General features: G+C 42.9%; 1 protein-coding gene across 3 annotated transcripts; it reads right to left on the reverse strand.

Moving 5' to 3' along the window:
* Nucleotides 1-570: 570 nt before the first annotated feature.
* On the reverse strand, nucleotides 571-16,353 carry maco1b (macoilin 1b). 3 transcript variants are annotated; one of them, XM_071899484.2, is made up of 11 exons: nucleotides 16,104-16,353; nucleotides 14,520-14,661; nucleotides 13,344-13,470; nucleotides 12,194-12,317; nucleotides 11,362-11,540; nucleotides 10,217-10,778; nucleotides 7,840-7,998; nucleotides 4,727-4,909; nucleotides 4,390-4,510; nucleotides 3,682-3,856; nucleotides 571-3,093 (listed from the first exon to the last, which is right to left on the reverse strand). In XM_071899484.2, the coding sequence occupies exons 1-11, from the start codon at nucleotides 16,181-16,183 to the stop codon at nucleotides 2,891-2,893; spliced, it is 2,055 nt and encodes a 684-aa protein (XP_071755585.1). In that variant the 5' UTR covers nucleotides 16,184-16,353; the 3' UTR covers nucleotides 571-2,890. The 3 variants fall into 3 exon arrangements, with proteins under 3 accessions (XP_071755585.1, XP_071755577.1, XP_078145709.1); XM_071899476.2 differs by having other exon boundaries at nucleotides 10,217-10,781; XM_078289583.1 differs by lacking the exons at nucleotides 13,344-13,470; nucleotides 14,520-14,661; nucleotides 16,104-16,353 and having other exon boundaries at nucleotides 10,217-10,781; nucleotides 11,362-11,587; nucleotides 12,194-12,316.
* Nucleotides 16,354-20,321: the final 3,968 nt, after the last annotated feature.

Consider the following 20,321-nt stretch of genomic DNA (forward strand, 5'->3'; position numbering starts at 1 on the left):
TGGGATTTTATAATCTTTAAAAAGGCAAATTAGTGGTTCTTGACAGAGTTAATAACCAGAGAGTCTTTGTGGGCAGAGATAATCTCCTTCAACCTTAATTAAGAAGATGGACACTGCCTCCTAGTGGCAGGAAGGTGACAATGCATTTTGACAGAAAGTCATGTCTGATTTAATGTCAATTGAAGCTCCAATTTAGAATTTGTCCAAATAAACATTACAAATTTTAAGCTTTTTTGCAACCGTCATGTCCCATTATAATAAATCCGTTCTAATACAGGCTACATCCCATCTGTTTTACTTTAATACTTCACAATACCTACGTAACCAATATGCATTGTGTTAGAGCTCAGTCACTCAATTTGAGGGTGAAAAATGTCTTCCATCAAATATATATTCCAACATAAAACGAATGGTGGGGCAACAGTGTTTCAACAGGGGGCATCATATGCTAATTATACATGGATTAGTGCTTCAAAATAAGCCGATAGTCAAAGTTGAAAACTTTGCAAGTTCCTAGACATGTGGTGAGTCCAAACATCTAGTCAAAATAAGCGGAGAAACTCAACTAGCACCATTTGCAAGAAAAAAATGTTTATTCCTTGTAAACCTCACAGAGCGAGAGCGCAGCCAAGGTCAGACCTGGGGAGAAACAGAGCGGTGACTGTGGGCATAGAAAACAAAAAACAAACAAAAACACTTTTCTATACTTTCAACATCAGCTGACCAACCAACTGACTAAACTGCAATTGTCACAACATTTTCAGGAGCCCATGACATAGCAATCTGAGCAAAAAAGCTTCTCCATATACAGTAGGTGAAAACCACACGCACGACAATGACCATTTCAGATGATGGCAAAACCACGTCAGACTCAAGCGATTTCTCCCTGCAGGAAATAACAATAATACCAGAAAGAGGAGTAAGGAAAACTGACTGCTTTGAACACCAATTTCCCAGACAGTTGCAAATACTGTAACATTCACAAAAAGAATTGTAATTTCCTAGTCCCTTACTTTCAACTACGTAAACAGTCTACTACAAACAGGTGACCCAATTTCTCTACCTGCTTGACAGAAACTTCAATTAAGTGATATTCAAGAGGACATATGACAAACACGTCAGCCAATGTATTTGCAGTACATTCTTGGAGAACACATTAATAGAGAAACAAGCATTCCGTTCTTGGCACATGGACTGAAGTTGAATATTCATTAAATAAAAGAATAATAATTTTAACCGCAATATTAACTTAAGTGGAGCAATTTCTCTCTCATTTGGCATTTCCAAAGCTTTGTTTGTTTGTATACATTGCACAATCAGAGTCCGTCTTTACAGTTTTTTTCCCTTTCAAAAACAGCGTGTGTTTTCTACAGTGCAATTTTTAAGTCAGAAAATTAAAAACAAAAGTGGGACAGCAGCTAAACCGAGGGATCGGGGGGGGGGGGGGGGGGGGGGGGGTTGACAGCAGTGAGATGTGCTTGGGGGGGGGGGGGGGGGGGGCTGCGGGGGCGGGGCCATGCGGAGAGCTTGAAACCTGTATGCAGTAGACTCCGTGGTGGCTCACATCATGTCAGCCTACTGGCAAGATGCACATTGGTAGTCAGGGTATGACGAGGCTGGAAAGGACAAAAATGACCGTGTCTTGTATATGCTGTTGTCCGATGTGTCTATTCATCAGGGCTGGTAGGTGTGACTGGCGGAAGGGAAGAAGTTGTCCTCGAGTGCTGACAAGGGATCAGCTTGAATCAGCAGGGAATCAAACCAAGACCACATCAGAGTCCAAAGGCAACTTTGTCCCACTCTACTGGGAGCTGCCAAATCATTATCCTTTCCAGCTTGGCCAGATGCTTCACAACCAATTCAGACGGGCCGGGGCGTATCTCCTCATCAAAACCACTAATTAAGTCCTGACTCAAGGCACTGTGATCATGACAACTGGTGAAAGACTGTGCAGAACTTTGAGAAGGCTTTCTGTTTTACACACAGACTTCTCTCACTGCATTCTTTAAGCAACTCAAAAACTCTTTTGGACAAGACAGTAGGGGAAACCGAACCGCTTTTGTCATTGATGCTGAACATTTGGTGCCGCTTGGGTTTGTTCACTTCGACATCTTCGCCAACGTCTCTATACACCGCAAGATCTTTTCCAGCTTGCTGTAATGAAATCAACACTTGCACCTGAAGAGCGAACAAAGAGAGGACCACACAATACACTTTAAAAAGGCATAACAAACCATTTACCACAAAACCCAAGAACAGCTGAGAGCAGGTTTAATTTGGTGTCCGATTATGGATTAAAATAATAAATTAAATACAACAGGGCGAGAGTCTGTGCCAGCTTTGCACTACATTCCTCTGGTTGTACAGATGTTAACATCCTACCTTGGGAAAAAAGAACATCTGTCAAAAAATCTGTTTGACATCTGTCAGATCTTCTGACAGATAAAGGAGAACTCTGTATTCCAATTTGAGGAGGAAAAAACAACCTAAAAAAATTAATCTGCCATTCCCCGAGGCCAAAGAGCAGGTAACTGGTTGTAGGTGGTTGAAGTAGTGGTGGGAAAGGGAGAGTAATAACACCCTTGAGATAAAGATACATGCCCGATTCTGTGAGGTTTCACTAGACACTTACAAGAGAAAAAAACTGGGATTTCCTAGTTGACATGTGATGTCCGTTTAAGTTTTTTTTTTTTGTCTTTTGTTTTAACTACAACAAATACAGTCACACGATACAACATCCTTCTGACCTGGCGAGAGGAGAAAACAAAAACCCAAGAAAAAACAACGTTCTCTGCCGAGCAGATTCGGAGGTGGTGGGCCTGCGGAAAAAAAAAGAAAAAAATGATGGGAGGATGGATGGAGGGAAGGAGCGGGGGGAGGAAGGAAGCGTTCACTTTTTGAGGGGCTGGTAGACGGAGGCGTTGGGGTCCAGGCCGGAGGGGTTGGTGTCCATGAACTTGGAGGAGTAGTGGGGGGCCACGGGGGTCATGCTGCTGGTGTCGGCTGTGTAGGAGATGCTGGGCATGACGGCCATCACCTCGGCTATCTTCTGCTTCAGGTCTTTTATCTCCTGGTCCTTCTGCAGGATCTGACCTGCAGACAGACACAGAAACATCAACAAGAATTTCTAAACCTTCCGTGAAAATCAGTCACATATCAGGCAAGTCAATAATGATTGAGTTATATAGGAGAGCGAGGGACTATCAGCCACAGAAAAAAAGCTGAGATACCTTGCCTAAAAGGTGAATTAGAGTTGTGGAACTGAGTTAGTAATCAAAGCAAAGAACTCACTCCTTCTCTTCTTGGCTGTAACTCAACTAAAACTATAATGCAATGTAAACTATTAGGTGATGTGTAATAGACTGGGAACGTGTGGAATATTGTTGGCGAGATACTGCAATGCACTTTACACATTTATTGTGGATATACTGCTGAGACTATAGTTGTGCCATTTGATCTACTGCATTGGATTTCTAAACGCTTCAGAAACAAATGAAAATAATAGCCTAAGGTCTTTAACCATCCGCAGCTTCTTTGACATGTTTAATACCATTACAGTTCCTAGTGCTATTACTATTCCTCGTACAATGGAATTTCTACTAAGGTTCAGACCAAAGAAAATATACTGTACATGGGCATAAATATTTTGGGTATGTGCATCAGGCTTCAGTGTTGGCTGACCTTGTGCGATCTCCAGCTGCCTCTTGGCATCTCCCAGCGCTGAGAAGAGGTCCAGTTTGATCCTGGTCTCTGCGCTCAGGCTGTTCTCCAGGTGCTGGGTCTTATCTTGCATGGCCGACAGCGCTGACATCAGCACCTCTGTGTCCTTTTCATTCTCTTTATATTTATGCAGCTCCTGAGTGAAGGACGACACGGGAGAAAGTCCGGTGATGGCCAGTAGGTTAGCAACTGTGATGGGGTAATATGGTGTGCTGGTGTGTTTATGTTTGCGCTTGACTGGGTAGGTAGGTAGCACTTTCTGCCAAATGAACTCCACCTGTTAAAGCGCTGAGTAAAGTGTTGTAACTAAGAGAATCACTGAACAAAATATAGTATAGTCATGCGTTGACTTTGCCACTATAGTTAGAAAATCACCAAACTACTTCCTGGTATGTGGATGTACAGCGCACCAGCCTCAAGTTGGTTGATATTTGTTCGACTTCTACCATACTGCCTGGTTTATGAGCGCACACTGTATTTCCTTTATGCAGGGCTCTTGGGGCTCTGAGCGTCCCTAAGAGCTGTAATTACTCTAAGCACTGTGCATGGCAAAAAGCATTACACACAAATGGATACACACACAGAGCTCCTACCACATTAGCACCTAATCATATGTAGCTTCTTTGGCTAACTTGGGCACAGTAAAATAAATGTTTAAAAAATCCTTACCTGCACTTTCATTTCAAGCTCTCGGATCTGGTCCTCCTTGAGCTTGATGTCCATAGTTAGTTTCTTACACTCCGTCTCTAACTCAGTGATACGCCTCCTCAGCGTGTCTGTGCACTCCCCTCTGAGAACAAGAGGGAAAAAACAAGTGAATTTACATTAATGCCAATCATAGCTTGAAACAAACAATAGGTCACTATCAAATCAATCCGTGTTGGTGGATTGGCCATTGACAACTAAATGTCCCACAACTCCTACACATTTCCCCATTTAAAAATTCCATACTTTTTCTAGACCTTAATTTCAGAGGAGTCTGTTTCAGTGAGAATTTCCCATCTACCTGGATGCTGCTGCCAGTGCTACTGCTCTGGCTGCTGTGGCCTCCTCTAGCTTCTTGCGCTTCTTTTCGTCTGCGAGCTGCTTCTCGGCGGTGGCGCGCGCCTCCTGCTCCGCCTTGAGCCTCTTCTCCAGCTGGCCCACCGCCTGTTTGTCCTTCTGCTTTGCCTGCACGGCATTATGGAGCCTGTATACACACACACAAACACATACACACCATGGAGTAGCACATTAGCCAGCAGGAAGTAAGGGTGAGGAGGTTTCACATTTCTGTGTGTATATCTATCAGGGTTTCCCATTAATGTATTAAACTGTGGCACACCGCCACAGTTTAATTTCTGCCGCCACAGTTTCACGTCGCTGAGAAAGAAAATGTTGCCGTTATTAGTAGTTTTACTATAGTCTTTGCCTTCATAAAACTCAGTCTCCTCTCAAGGGGCTGTCCCTCCCCCCTGCTTTGGCAGGTGCTGCTAAACACACCCTCATCCCAATATGTGTGAGATGAGACGCAAACACGTGCATACGCACGCGCGCGCGTGCATACACTACATGATACTGCGGACGTCTCTCAACGAAGCACAAGCCACGACCTGGAACGCATTTGTAGCAGGCCCATTCACACAAAGAGTGACAACTATAAAGATAACTATAAACTATAATGATATGCTGTTGCTCAAGCGTTCACACTACAACGATATTGGTGCCAAATATTCAGAGAAAATAATGGAGTTTTATCAACGTGCTTTTATTTTACTCGCTCTCTAAAGTAAATAAGGACAGAGCAGAAGGATTTGGGTTCATGAATTGCCGCAAAAGAGAGAGGAGCCAGCAGAATCAATAATGCTCTTATACGGAGCTTTCATTACATTATTGTGCTTTGTTTATATGAGAGCTAATTGTACTAATGGCCACCAAGTGAAGCTATTCATTTTTTTACCAGTAAGAGACTCCGCACACCACATCTACTGTGAATCAAAGAGTAAAGTCTCCTGTAGCCCATGTTGAGAGAAACACCTGTAACGTCACCGTGGCTAAACAGGTTTCAACAGGCTACTGGAGGGACACATGTTGTTCCCTCCCGGTCATATTATAAAAACATAGGATAATAGCGCATTTGCGGTCAGGTTGGCCAAGACATGGTGCTATTTTGTTTAGCTAGCAAAAGTTAGCGAGTTAACTAGCTTCCAGGTCAGTAAACTGCCTTACCACTAATCCCAAGAGCTCTTCCGATTCCAATTCACGTTTCTTTTCAACATTTTTAGAGGCGATGGCCTTTGTAAATAGCGCCGGGGTCCTCTGGACTTCTGTCATCAGTTCCTCAGCAGCAGCTCCATCACTGCAGTGAACTAATGTATTCTCCCAACCCGTCCTTTGTATAACTCTATCGAATCGCAGTACGAGTGAAAATGCAACGTGACTGTATCCCAACGTTCATGACTCAACCATTATTTTTAGCTGCATGCTTACACCCAATTTTTTGCTGTATGTTTACACCCTTTACTTAAACAAAACAGGAGATGATAAGAAACAACCAACATCAGAGGTAGCATGGTAATAGTAGAGCAGGAGCGAATTTTTAGGAAAAATATAACTCCACAACATAAATATATGCATTAATATATATGCATTGCTTACAAAAGCACAAAATTACTAATGGCACTAACACCCCCCCCGGTTGGTGACCCCCCCCAGTTTGCCAAAATTCTGTGGGAAACACTGTCTGTTTGTATGTAGAGTTGTATATTTATGAATGAATGAATGAGCGAGTAAGTTTTAAATTAAACTCTAAATATGCTTGTCTCTTTATTGAATGTTTTGTATTACCTTCTTCTACACACAAAATGGCATTGAAAAAGGGTATATTTAGATAAAAAATATAGATGAATTATTTTGGCCAGTTCTTGGCTGGTAAATGTTTTAGTTTACCAGAGCCAAAAAGTTAATTTCAGACACTGGTTACATTCAATTGAGTGAAATAAATAAGTAAATGCTCCTTTAACTGAGCAGGAAGGAAGTTTCTATGTGCATTGCAGGGAAAGGAGCCATAGAATATTAAGAGTATCCAAAATGGTATTAGCGGTCTGTTTCCCAGGCTTATAAAATAATTTGAAAAGCACAGACTAAAACCAAATTAGACATCCATTTCAGCATGACCCACCCTCCCCATCATCAGGTCATTATAAGTGTCTAATTCATTTGACTAATGAATGCGCGTCTAATTCATTTAACTAATGAATGCGCCAGTCCTGCTGGGGTTGGACTCAGAGGTGAGTATCTCTAGCCCTCCAGTAACAGAACCTCAAAGAAACTACAGACAAGTTGATCCCACGAATAAATTCTATCTTTCTTCTAATATAGAGATCTAGAATTATAAACGGATCTAGGAGGTTTGATTTCAGATTTGTTGCAAACCTTACAATGAGTTTGGTGACACCTACCTCTAAACCTGGCATAAGTTATTGCTATGGCATTCTTATGATGTCAAAACCTGCACGAGAGCTGAGATCTTGCGAGTGAGGAGTATCCAGACGTGAGGAAAAGTATAATCACATGCACAGAGACTTCAGCAAGTGCACAGGTGATGCCCACTCCTGTGTGAGCAAGAATGTAGCTTGCAAGCACAAAAACAAGACTTGCACGCATGCATAACCTGAAGAAGAGAGTAAGGTTGACTATAAAGCAAGGTACAGTATACACTCGGTGGCCACTAGCTTGTATGGGGAAGGACCTCCTCTTGCCTCTAGAACAGCCTTCAAGTCATGGATTCAACAAGATGCTGAAACGTTCCACAGGGGTCTTGGTCTATACTGATTCGATAGCATCACACAGTTCCTGCTGATTTTTTGGCGGCTCATTCATGCTGCAAGGCTCCCGTTCCAGCTCATCCAAAAGGTGCTATATTGAGTTGAGATCTATGGACTACGCAAGCCATTGGCATGGGTTTAGAGATCGGACACCGTCTCTATAGGTTTAAATGGTCATTATAAGATGCCTACCCTTGGCTGGACTTGTGTTGTGCCTGGCTTTCACCCTACTAACACTGACACCTTGTTCACAATTCAGTTTTGGCATAGCCTAGCCTTGCTCTCCGACCTGCTGCCTGGCAACACCACTCACTTGTTCTGCAGCAGCTCATTCTCCTGGCGCAGCTGACCAAGCTCAGAGCGGATAGAGCGCTCAGCGCTGCCCAGCGAGCCAATCTGACTGCGCAGGTCCTGCTCCACCTGCCGGCTGGCCTGCAGGTCCGCCTTCAGCTTCTTAACGTCCTGCTCCAATCTGGGGGGAGGAACAGAGGAGACACACATTTGAGATGCTATATATAGGACAATGAACATTTGTGTTGATGGTGGCATAATTTCATACAGGCTAAAATACTGGTTGAAACAGTTTCAGTTTCTTTTCTGGGATTGATTCATATTGCCTGGCACAGTGCAGCCAGTTTGACTACCAACTACAACCCAATTTGAAGACCAGACACTTGTTTTCACATAAATGGGTGAAACTGACCTGGTGTGAAAACAATTAGTCAGCATTGTTAGCACATATCAAAGTGCTCCAAATTAACTATGCCTTAACTACGCCTCTGACACAAACAGACCTCCTCAGGAGGAAGGTTGACTTTGATTTGCTTTTAAGTCCGCTTGGTGGAGCACATTAGAGCATTATGAACACCAACAGCTTAGTTCATTTGAAAGAACAAGTTAGGTGAAATTAGCAATAAGTATCTTCATTGTGTTTGTCTGTCTATTTGTGTTAGCCCTGCAATGGAGACTGTCCAGAGTGTTTCCCTGGGATAGGCTCCAGCCCCCCTGTGACCCTGAATAGGAATAAGTGTATGGAGAATGAATGAATGAATGTATGATGTTCGCTGCATAAAATTCATGTTGAGTGCTCACAAGTGCCTTGTTTAAAAGACAAGGTTGGTTGTAATGGCCATTAAAGTTTCTGGTGTATGAACGGCTCGTGCTATAAAAACAGACCATTATCAGCCAATCAGATTCAGGCTATGATAGTCCTGGTCAAATTCAATAATGGGCCAATCTGAGGTTGATATTGGCTCCTTTTCACATCATGAAGCACAAACTGCTATGCAAAACAGCCGCAAAGGGGCCGGGCTTTAGGGAAAGATGAAGCTGTGAACAGAAAGTGAACTGTGATCTCAAAAGACCTGAAGTGAAAACATGGAGAACACAGTTTGTTGACTGAGTTTGATTTAGGGATTAGTTAAATGTGAGAACACTCTAAATTAAATACTGAAGCTGATCAAATGGATTCCAGACCGTGAACTAGAATTTAATGATGCACAGGGATTGATGTAATTTCTCAGTACTTTAACCGGCTGTGTTGACATCTGAGACAGACAAGAAACAAACAAACTCAACCACATCAAAAATGGACATTGCAAAATGTAAATTAATGGTGAAATCAGAGAGAGAGAGAGAGAGAGAGAGAGAGAGACACACAGAGAGAGAGAGACAGAGAGAGAGACAGAGACACAGAGAGAGAGAGAAAGAGAGAGAAAGAGAGAGAGAGACAGAGAGAGAGCGAGAGAAAGAGAGAGAGAGGGACAGAAAGAGGGACAGAGAGAGAGAGAAACAGAGAGGGAGAGAAACAGAGAGAGAGACAGAGAGAGAGAAACAGAGAGAGAAAGAGAAAGAGAGAGAGAGAGAAAGAGAGACAGAGAGAGAGACACAGAGAGAGACAGACAGAGAGAGACAGACACAGAGAGAGAGAGAGAGAAAGAGAGAGAGAAAGACAGAGACAGAGAGAGAGCGAGAGAAAGAGAGAGAGAGGGACAGAGAGAGGGACAGAGAGAGAGAGAAACAGAGAGGGAGAGAGAGAAGACAGTGCAAACATTTTGCCCGTCAACTGTGTCAAGTGGCTGTCAGTTGCAGAAACACACAACAGGAGAATGAAATACATCACATAGTATGACTCATTTCTTTGACATTTTAAATAATCTGCCACCATCAATACCACACTAAACCCTACATTTATACCTGGAGATTTAGATAACACCAATAAAAAAAAACATTGAAAACATGCACACATTTTGTCCTCAAGTCATCACCATTCCACTAATGTGTTGCCTGCTGAAGATGGCAAACGTATTAGGATTGCAATTCACTTTCTTAACACCCTCAGCACGATTAAATCACATCAGCAAGAGAGCTACTAAATGGCCACCTGTGGCTCGCATTGTGTGGTTTCTGTTAGGTGTCATGGGTGGACACAGATTTGATAGGGGAAATTACATGCTGCCATCACACACCAGCCAACTAGGCCAACTGAGACCTGAACTTGAGAACATGATCAGTCTGACAGCCAAGCTTTAAGTTCTCTCTGTCATTACATGTTTTAACAGCTTGTGTGTGCATTTTTAGTGTCATAAGCCTCAAGGATGAAGTTCTGTCAGTATAATGCATTAGTACTCAAACATAATGAAGTGAAAAAGGTGTGTGTGTGTGTGTCTGTGTGTGCACACGCTTCTTACCTAACAAGTGCTTCTGGCTTGCTCAGCTGGTTGTTGGGGATACAGTTATCTGTGGGATCCCTGTGGGAGCCACCTGATGTCCCCTTCCCCGCTGGTAACTTCTGCTTCTTCTCATTCTTCCCTGAGGAAGAGGAGGATGACGGCGCAGAGGAGGGCACGCTGCCGTTGGTGGCGCTGTGGCCGCGGGGCGAGGAGTTGACCGCTGCGGCGTTGCTGCTAGCGTTCTTGTAGTTTTTGGAGGAGGAAGAGGAGGAGGAGGAGGAGCAGGAGGAGTTGTTGTCCTCTTTAAGCAGCAGGTTCTCTGTGCTGCCCAGCTCTGTGGTCAGTCTCTTGTTGTTCATATGGTTCTCCATATACTCCATCTCCTGGAGTTTAGAGTCCACCGATGACGGCAGGATACTGCTGCTGTTGTGCTGCTTTTTAGCCTCCCCACCGCCCCGCCCCTCTTTCCCTTTTTCTCTGTACTCTAGCTCCGGCAGTGGTGCCGACGTCTTTTTACTGGCCGGGGCGCCATTCTGTGAGACTGGGGGTGTGTCCACCTCAGATATTCCTTTAGCTGCTGCTGCTGTGTGGATGAAGGAGGGAAGTGAAAGAGATCAAATACATTTGATGAAGTGACCAGAGACTTCATCTGAACGAGAGCTTCCAGAAGTCCTAATCTCATGTGCAACCCCCATTCCCTCATGACCGTCCTGTAACTGATATCCCCTTCCTTGAGCCCATTATGGTTAAAGAGCACACGCATCTTCAAACTTCTATTCCTCTTAACCCGAACTGCCATTCTGCAGCTATAAGGACAATTGATGACCTCCCAACGGTCAGGAGAAAAAAAAAAAAAAGTAAAATTAGATACCAATTAGATACACTAGTGAAAATGGAGAGAAAAGTTCTGACCCAGCCGGCACCTGCAACCTGAATTAAATCCAAGTACATGTAGTTGGAATTTACCTTGGTGTGGCTGTGATGGAATAACCTGTTATAATTACAAAACAATCCACACCCTCTGCATCACTGGCATAAGTGTGGTGTTGTGTGGGTGAATGTTGGGAACCTGTTACAGAATGCATACTGTACATATGCCTCAGGCTTCCTAAACAAGGTGCCCTGTGTGTGTGTACGTACATGCATGTGTGCTTGACTCTTACCTTCCTCTGCCTCCCTCTCCTGCCTCTGCAGCATCTGTTGTTCTGGGGGCAGAGCCTGCTGTAGGAGCTGCATGTAGAACTCGTTCTCCTTCTGCACCTCCTTCTGCTTCCGGAGGCGCATCTTATAGCTGACATAGCTCTTGAAGCCAAAGCCCAGCGTGACCACTGGGTAGCCAATGCTACAGAGATGGACGGAAGAATGTGCATTCATGGGTCCACAAAAAGTCTATGTGCAAGTGGATCAAAATACAAACAAGTAAAGGTTCAATGAAGTAAACACGGCTGCAAAAAATGCTGAGTTTAGGGTATTATCACTCAAGCATAATTTCTCATTTAACTATGTAAACAGCTCAGTTGCACAGCATAATGTGGGTTAGCACAGCCAAATCCAAATCCAGCTCAAAGGTCTTAAGGACTCCTTAGATTATAATTGTAGACCTGTCTTAGCCTGAGGCAATGAATGACCTTATAGATGTAAAGCTGAAATGTTCCCCTAAACCTCTTCAAGGATTTTTCATAACTGTGCAGACTCCCTGCTTATAACCTCTCTTTAGAGTAACAAATGGAGCTAGGGGGGGATCTAAGAGTCATTACTTACATAGACTAACAAGCAAATATAATATTGTTCCACATTGTATTGCTGAGAGCTAATGGGGCAGAACAATCTTCAGTCGCCTGTGGACTGGTGAAGGCGTCTTAGTCCACATCATCCCTCTACACCCTGCTGACACGTTCATGCTAGGCACTAGCATGGACATGCCTTCGGGTCAAGGGCAGCGAAAGCTTTGACAGTGTGCCACTGCCCCCAGTTGAGAGAGAACCATTGGCTCACCAGTGTGCAGCGAAAGGGCGACACAAGTCCACATGGAAGTTCTTCAGGTCTTTGAATCTGATGGCTGCCTCTATGTACACGAAGAGTATCCATAGAGACACTGTGGGCAGACAGACCCCTCTCTCTGTGAACACAGCAGAAGAAGAGAAAGATGTTAGAGGAGTAAAAGCTACATTTAGACCAACACCGCTGACTAAATGTAGTCATGACAGCGAAGACATGATTAACACTGCAATATGCATGTACAACTAAAGAAAACCTAAATGACTGTCCTCTCTCACTCTCTCACACACACACACACACACACACACACACACACACACACACAGACCTCCATTCTGTACAATACAATCCTTAAAATTTCCCACACTCAGCATGGGTCTCAAGTAATCTCCCCACTGACACACCGTCAGCACTAAACAGACAGGGTGGTCAGGACACAGGCGCTGCCCATTGTCTCCTGGGCTGAAATAAGCTCAGACACTTTCACCACCAGGCTGTGGAGTAGTAAGAGATATTAATACTCCCATGACGTCCCGTGGATGTGAATGTCACTGCTGTGTAAGGTTGGAGGGGTCAGGGAGCTACTGGGGACCCCTCTGTTCACCCCCACCCCTCCCCCCAACTGGCACTGAGACTCCAATCTGACACCTGGCCTTTGGTCAACACAGGGGCCTACCGCTAAATCAGACTGACACCTGATCCGGACGGTGCTGCTCGCTTACAGACGCCACGCGAAATTCTAAGAAGTAAGCTTGCTCTTTGTAAATAAGATAACACAATGTGCGTGGGCATTGCACAACACTTTTAACACCTGCTTGGACCCATTGCACCACGAGGGAGAACACAAAATAGAGCAAGTTCTAAGGGTTAACAGGATGCTACCATTTTAAAATGTGGTTTAGCGCAAGTATCCACAGTGTACGTGCTTTCTAATCATGTTAAAATGCACAAAAAGCTCGTCTCTCAGCCATGTCTTACTGCATTGTTAGATAGCACCTAATACAGTTGGAAACTCTCAAGGTCATAGCCATGAGGTAGCTTTTGTTCCTGATTTATGAGCCTTTTGCCAACTTCAGTCAAGGTAATCAAGGAGTATAAGAAGATACCTGGCCTCTCACATTTTCCCATACACAGGAGAGGGCCTTACCTGTGTGCCAGACGTACTGCACCCACACGTAGGTACTGGCAGCAAAGAACAGCCATTGCACCGGGATGAAGAGCAGGCATATGATGTCCGAGGTAAACGCCACACACACAAAGAACACTGAGAAGGCCTGTTGGGAAGAGGCGAGGTGGATTAAACAGGTGGTTATGATAACATGGTAATAAAAACACATCCAGAAAAAACAGATGTAGGTCTTGTGTCCCTGTTACCATTTCATGGCTCCAAGCTGATGAATCACAAGTTCAACACATCAATGCCAATCATTGATTTAGTAGAGCCTGCTCTACTAAATCAAAAAGGCAGGAGAAGGGTAAACAGTATGTAAACATGCAAAGACTACACTACTTCAGACCTAAACCATTCCCATAAATCAGTGAAGCAGCACTTAAAATCCCCTCATCTTGTATTCAGCAGCAATTTTATTAATAGTTTAAAGTCCAGTGCCCACTGACGACTCATTTTCAATATATCGCGAGTTAAATATACAGACTTATGTCCCGACTTACTTTCAATACATCACGGAACGGGCAATATGCCAGTCTTTGCACTGCACTCATGTCAATTTTCTATCTGAGTGTTGGACAGTTTCACACATCTCCAATTAAAAAGTGTCAAGTTTGGAGCAAATTATGGAATTTCAATTTTCACTTTTATTTCCACATTTGTGGGATTGAGTACAAAGCTACAGGTGTACTGGTCTCTTTCTCACACAAGCGGATGGGAAAGAAAGGCATGTGTGTGTGCGGTGAGTTTACAAGCAATAGCTGCGTGAGCACCGGCGAGATTAGTCTCTGAGAACATAACGTGATGCGCAGCATTACAGATCGCTTTAAACCAATTTCTATATACTGACCAACTTTTGATTTTGAGGTGGCGCGTGCCTATATTGTGGAAGCCTATGTATGGGAAACACTGTAATGCTCAGGGATTATGAGGAACATTAAAACTCGACATCCCAATGGGAAATCAGAAGAGGAGGATAATGCAAGTCTATAATTCACAGCACGTCTGCACTTGTTTGATCTCCTTTAAGTGCACTGCCAAAAGTTATGAGTGCAACCCTGAGAGAAAGAAAGGGTTGAAAAGCTGGCCATGTCACTGTTCTCTCTCTTTCCTTATGAAAGGATAATATCGAAGCATCGGGACATAGCCACTCACCAGCCCCTGGTATCTGAAGGAGTCGTACACGCTCCGGATGAAGAGCCAGAACGGCCAGAGGTACTCAAACCTGAACTCCAGCACAAAGTCTGCCAGCAGCACCAGTGCCCACACCACCAGGAACTTCAGGTACAGGAAGGTACTAAACAAAATGGAGAGATCAAACGTGGGATAACATAGCCACGAGATGTACTGGAACACAAACACACAACACCGCTCTCCAAGTATTTGTTTTAGATTGTAAATCTGACTTGTGGCAACAAAAATGTTTCTCATCTTTAATCTCTACAGCCAATATATGGCAAATTGGTGAATAATTCAATAAATCAAAGAGAATCTGCTTTATTGTATGTGGGGGTGTATCAAGTGTGAGTGTGAGAAGTAGGCTATGTGTGCAGCCTAGTGTTGCTGTTTGAGAGATTAGATGTGCGCTGCGTTTAGTCTAAGCAGCTTATATTATAAGATGCAAATGGGCATATGTACATTGAGCATACATTTAAGAAACACTTTAAGCATTCTGGAGGAGACATAAGGTTGCATCTAAAAAGAGCAATCCACATCATCAACAGACTACTGAACTCTGGCATGTGCAATCGAAAGGTGCCACCTTGATAATGTGGGCATACTTTGATATGTACTTTGGTATGTGATGCTGCTTGAAACATGACAACACTGCCAAACTCTGATCTACACATTTCTTACAGCATGCAAGTTTACATGTTTGAGTTGTTAGATCATTAAGACCTGCAAAGAGACACAGTAGGGGTGTTCTCTGATCTCAAGGGAATGTTTGCTGTTTTGTAGTGGGGGCACCTGTTCAATACCTCAAGGACTGCCTCACATCTCCTGCGCTAGATGCCACGTGTGAAAGTAGCTAACGCTAATTACGCTAGCCTTTTGCATTTGGTTTGTCAGGTATGTAGGAAGTCATTGACAGGTGGGACCTGTCAGGTATCAACCAAGTAACGTTACTTTAGCCAAGACAAAAGAGTGCAGCACAAGCACTGCACAAGTCAGGCTCGAGTTGACTACAAGCTATTTTGATGATTTAGGTTTAAGGTTAACATTAACATTAACATTAACATAAGTTGCACTATTATTGGTTGAGTGCATCGCCTGTAGTGAAGTTAGGCAGACAAAACTGCAGTGCTAGCTAGCATACCTTAGCTAACACACTAGCTGTTAATTTTAACTTGGCTAGCAAATGACAATAAACGTAAGCTAACGTTAGATAACCAAGGTTCCTAGCATCAACCCCTATCCAAAAATCCACTGTCTACAATTAGTCCAAGCAGTCGTGAGGGAGAGACTCTATGACATGATTTAAAACAGGCTGTTTCGAGGCCTAACGCTACAGCTAACGTTACCTGCTAATCTACAACAACAACACACAGCTACCATATGCTAAGATGTCGCTAGTAGCTACCCATGGCTAGGTTAGCAAGCTAGCTGGAGGTGGCATTTCAGTGACATCAATCGTAGTGTGTTTAAATTCGTGTAGCTATCGAGCAGAAAGCATCTCTAAGCTAGCCAGTGGCCCCCATTATTGTCGTGAGTAGAACCCCTTCGTCAGGCTCCATATACCTGCCGTATATACCCTCGGTGATTCGGTTCCGTTTTAACGGCCGTCGGAGTTTGCTGCAGTCCGCATTGCGCCGCTTCATCCTCCTCCCCTTCGCTTTGGCCTTTGAATACCCACTGTAATCTTATCCAGTTTTCTTGCGTAAACAGACAAAGATAATAAATGAAGTGCTTGTGGTATATGTCGCTGTTATTATTTTTTCCCCACTGGAAACAAAGAAATAAATAAAGGACTCTCTTCAGGAACCTCCTCTTTTTCTCTTAGCGCAGGCTCAATAAGCCCAAACCGCGCTGTAATTTACGTACGTCAAATTGTGAGACAGGTGGTGGGTCCAATCAATCTATTTGCCGAGGCCTCCCTCTTTGATGGATGCAAAGATGGGCCATTTATGTTCCACCGTGGCCTGTCGCTCAGCTCTCATCCGCCAAAGACGACAGGGAAGGGGAGGAGACAACGACCACTTTGTCGAACGTCTCGCCGTTCAACCAATCAAATCGTTTGTGGACAAATCGGGCATCGGTGAATGACCAATCAGCTGACCACGGAGGCGGGCTCTTTCATGGAGGTTTCTGTATGAGGTTTATTATGTGCAGAAAATATGCAGGCGAGGAAAAAATCCCTTTGTGGTAGATACAAAAAAAACATCCATCCTAACATGTCGGTGTTATTTATATCTGAGCCTTTGTGTATGGCTCATTGACAGGCCTGCCCCAAGGCCTGGTAGGCCATCTACGTTTTGTTGCCAGGTTATTGTGTGTGTGTGTGTGTGTGTGTGTGTGTGTGTGTGTGTGAGAGAGAGAGAGAGAGAGAGAGAGAGAGAGAGAGAGAGAGAGAGAGAGTCGTTACATCGTCATTGGTAATATGGTGAAATAGATTTTTTTTTTCTTCAGACGTAATTTAGCTAACTGTGGCTGCTTGGTGGCTATTTCCACCAGTAACACAAAAACTATTGGGATTTTTCTTCTTTTTCGAGTGACCTGATAAAAGAAAATATATAGAGGACATAGAGAAAATCATATTCTCCAGAATATGCCATTTCACACATAGCAATAATTTTCTTGTGGCATATTGATCGCTGTGTAAATTAAATGCCATATTGAGCGACCTTCCATGTAATGTGTATGTATGGGAGTTGAATTGAATTAAATTGAGGATTAACAGGTATTGGAATAAAATCATTTTAATCATAGCTGGCCTACTGATGATTTCTGAGGGTGTCAGACAGTTATAATAATATTGTTATCATATTGCAGTTCTTTTTTAGCATTACCAAAATGTTAAGTCCTGGTTTTGTCATTCTGGGAAAAATGTTGGCACGCATAGGTATCTGTAAACATGTGAGCTTAAGCCATCATTACATAGCCTACCTATAAATATTCGAACAGTAGTGGAAGTATACAGTATAGTCTTGAAGGGAGGCAGCATTTCTGGTTGAGAAGAATAAAGTTTAAGTTTCACTTAGTATCAGAATAAAACGTCACGCTTTTCCAGTCAGGCAAGACCATTAAAGCTTGATTTTAGCCAAGAAAGAATGAGGGAGTCAGCCACAGGAAATTCTGGCCTGGCAGCAGATGAATATGAAAGGCTTTGCATGTGCATGGCTTGGGGTTGCGCCCCTTTTCAAAGCGCCAGCAGCAGATGCGTCAGTTTGAACCCTAAATGGGCGGGGCCTCACCTCCAAGTGGGCGTGCCCTCCAAGTGGGACGGACCAGTGACAGGATTGCCACACTTGTAGTTTTCCCCCACCAACTCCAGTGAGAAGCCCCTGGCGTGCCTATCCACCATCTATTTACAGATAAATTTGGGACCATTTCATGACAACACTAACACTAACACACACTAACAACAATAACACATAGTATTATTATTATTATTTTTTTTTTTTAGTATTCATTGATGTAATCAACAGACTGAAAGAAACCACAATATAGCCTATTGAAAACAAAACAAAGTTTCTATACCCACCTATCCTGTCTCCCCAGTATTACAGTAATCAATATCAACTGATAAACAAACAGAAGCCTGTGCATATACACAAGCCAATACAGATGTTGTTAGGTTTTTAGCAAGCAGAGTTACAAGACAAAATGACAAGAGTCAACACCAGAGTTCAGGTTTTGAGGCTTAATTTATTTCATCCACTTTGTTCACAATCTTTGTTCCCATGGCCAAAGCGCTTCCAGCCTGGTACCTGCTGAAGCCCTCTTTGCACTGCAGAATGTTGATGTTACCTTAAAAAACAGAACACACAAGTTGTCACATAAATCCTTTCTATAATTATCAAACTCCATTTGGCCACAAATAGATTTACACAAAGCTCACTCAGTAGTATGGATTTATTTTTAATGCAACTACCAAACTGAATGTGTAGTGCTTAAAAAATAAGAAGTATATTATAGTATAAGAAGGCTCCATTACGTGCTTGTAATAACATTATTTCATCATATCAGTGATGAAGGCTAAATTTTCTACATGGATGTTGGTCCAGTGTGGGTTGACCTCCCCTTTTTTTTTTTTTATGGAAATGTGTGTCTGTAAAAACAAAAAAAAATACAGAGCCCCCCATGAGTCACATAGGAAAAATATATTTATGTGGCAACATGTGCACCTGGTTTAACACGTCCATATTCTCAAATTAATAATCTGTGCACTGGAATTAACAATTGGTGTGATGGATGAGTCATCTGACCCAAGTTTGATATAGTTGTAAAGGAAATGATAATGTCAAAGAAGGAATTTCGGTGACATTTTATTTGGCGTTTTAATCTGCAGTGCATGCTTTCACATGATTTCTATACAGTAGGCTACAAGCACGATCAATAGCGAGAAACTAGGTTTCAAGTTGTCACAAAATTGGACGGTGATGTGGGAATAAGAATAACCCACTCCGGATTATGGTTCACAATATATAGGCCTGGCAGGACATAATCAATGCATAATAGACCTAGCAGTATAATTAAGAAATATTACATAAGAGGGTTTAGTTCACTGCCATTATTGCCTATACAGCGATGACTAGAAATTAAAAATAAAGTTATGTGGCTTGGCTGTGAAGCATGTGTTGGTAATGATGATCCCACATGAGGAACAAAGGTTCACCCAACATCACCCATCTACCCAATGTCACAAATCGCGCTTCTGATAGACAAAAAAGGATTCACAATGGCATCAGTTTAAAATTTTAAAGCAATCAAAACCACAGGTGATTCCCATCTTAGTCCCATCTCATTACCACCTGTACAGCAGGTGTGATGTGGATGAAAACATGTGGCCAAACGCAGGAGACCGGTGGACTACGTAACATGATTTGTATGTTTTGTTTTTTTGTTTTGTTTTTTGAGCAAACTATTACAGTATTGACTTTTGTTTTCCTTGCAGCAATTTTCATTTACTCTAATTTACAGTATTTTTGAATTACTTTATGGCAAAAAAAAAAACACATTGAAGCGTTTCCTGTTTTCCTGGTGCATTCCTATGACTTGTTCCTGTAGTATACTGTAGTACATTCTATAAAGAGGTACCATTCTTACTGTATTTTGTAATGGGAACTTTGTTTACTGTAAAATAAGACAATGTACACATTTCTTATACAATTAACAATAACAACAAAAAATATATATACACACAACAAAAAACTAGAGAGCACAAAATGATTTACTACATCAAAGATTGCCATAAAATGACACATCTACTGTAATGCTACCTGTTGTTAGTGTTTTTTAGGTAATTGTGTTATGAGTGACAAAGTGTTGCTGTTGGAGAAAACTAGTGCTGGTGTTTTGGTAGAATTATTCGACTTTGACACAAGTAGGTATGCAATGTTTTGGTAGTTTTGGTGCATTTTGGGTGTGAAATTAACTGTTGTGCCAAGCTGCGTGTTGGTACAGACAACAGTGTGAAGAGTTTTGAAAAAGTGGACTCAGTATTGAGAAAAGTTTGTAACCAATTGTAAAAAAAAAACTGTAAAAGGGCGTTGTCAAATCCGGCCTGTCCCGATCTTCCACTTTCCTTAAGCTAAGGAAGCATGCTAAAGTCGAGCAGTGCTCCAGATGGCAGCTGTCAGTCTCTGTTGCTGTCGTCGCCAGCCCTCCCATTTGGAGCTAAGCACCGCCCACTTGGAGCTAAGCACCTCCCACTTGGAGTTAGCACCCACCTATACGGAGGTACTCCAGTCCGGGCTGCAGCTATACCCTACTCCCCCAGTTTGCAGAAAACCTCTC

The sequence above is a fragment of the Centroberyx gerrardi genome, chromosome 17, assembly GCF_048128805.1.
Source record: "Centroberyx gerrardi isolate f3 chromosome 17, fCenGer3.hap1.cur.20231027, whole genome shotgun sequence".
Classification (NCBI taxonomy): Eukaryota; Metazoa; Chordata; class Actinopteri; order Beryciformes; family Berycidae; genus Centroberyx; species Centroberyx gerrardi.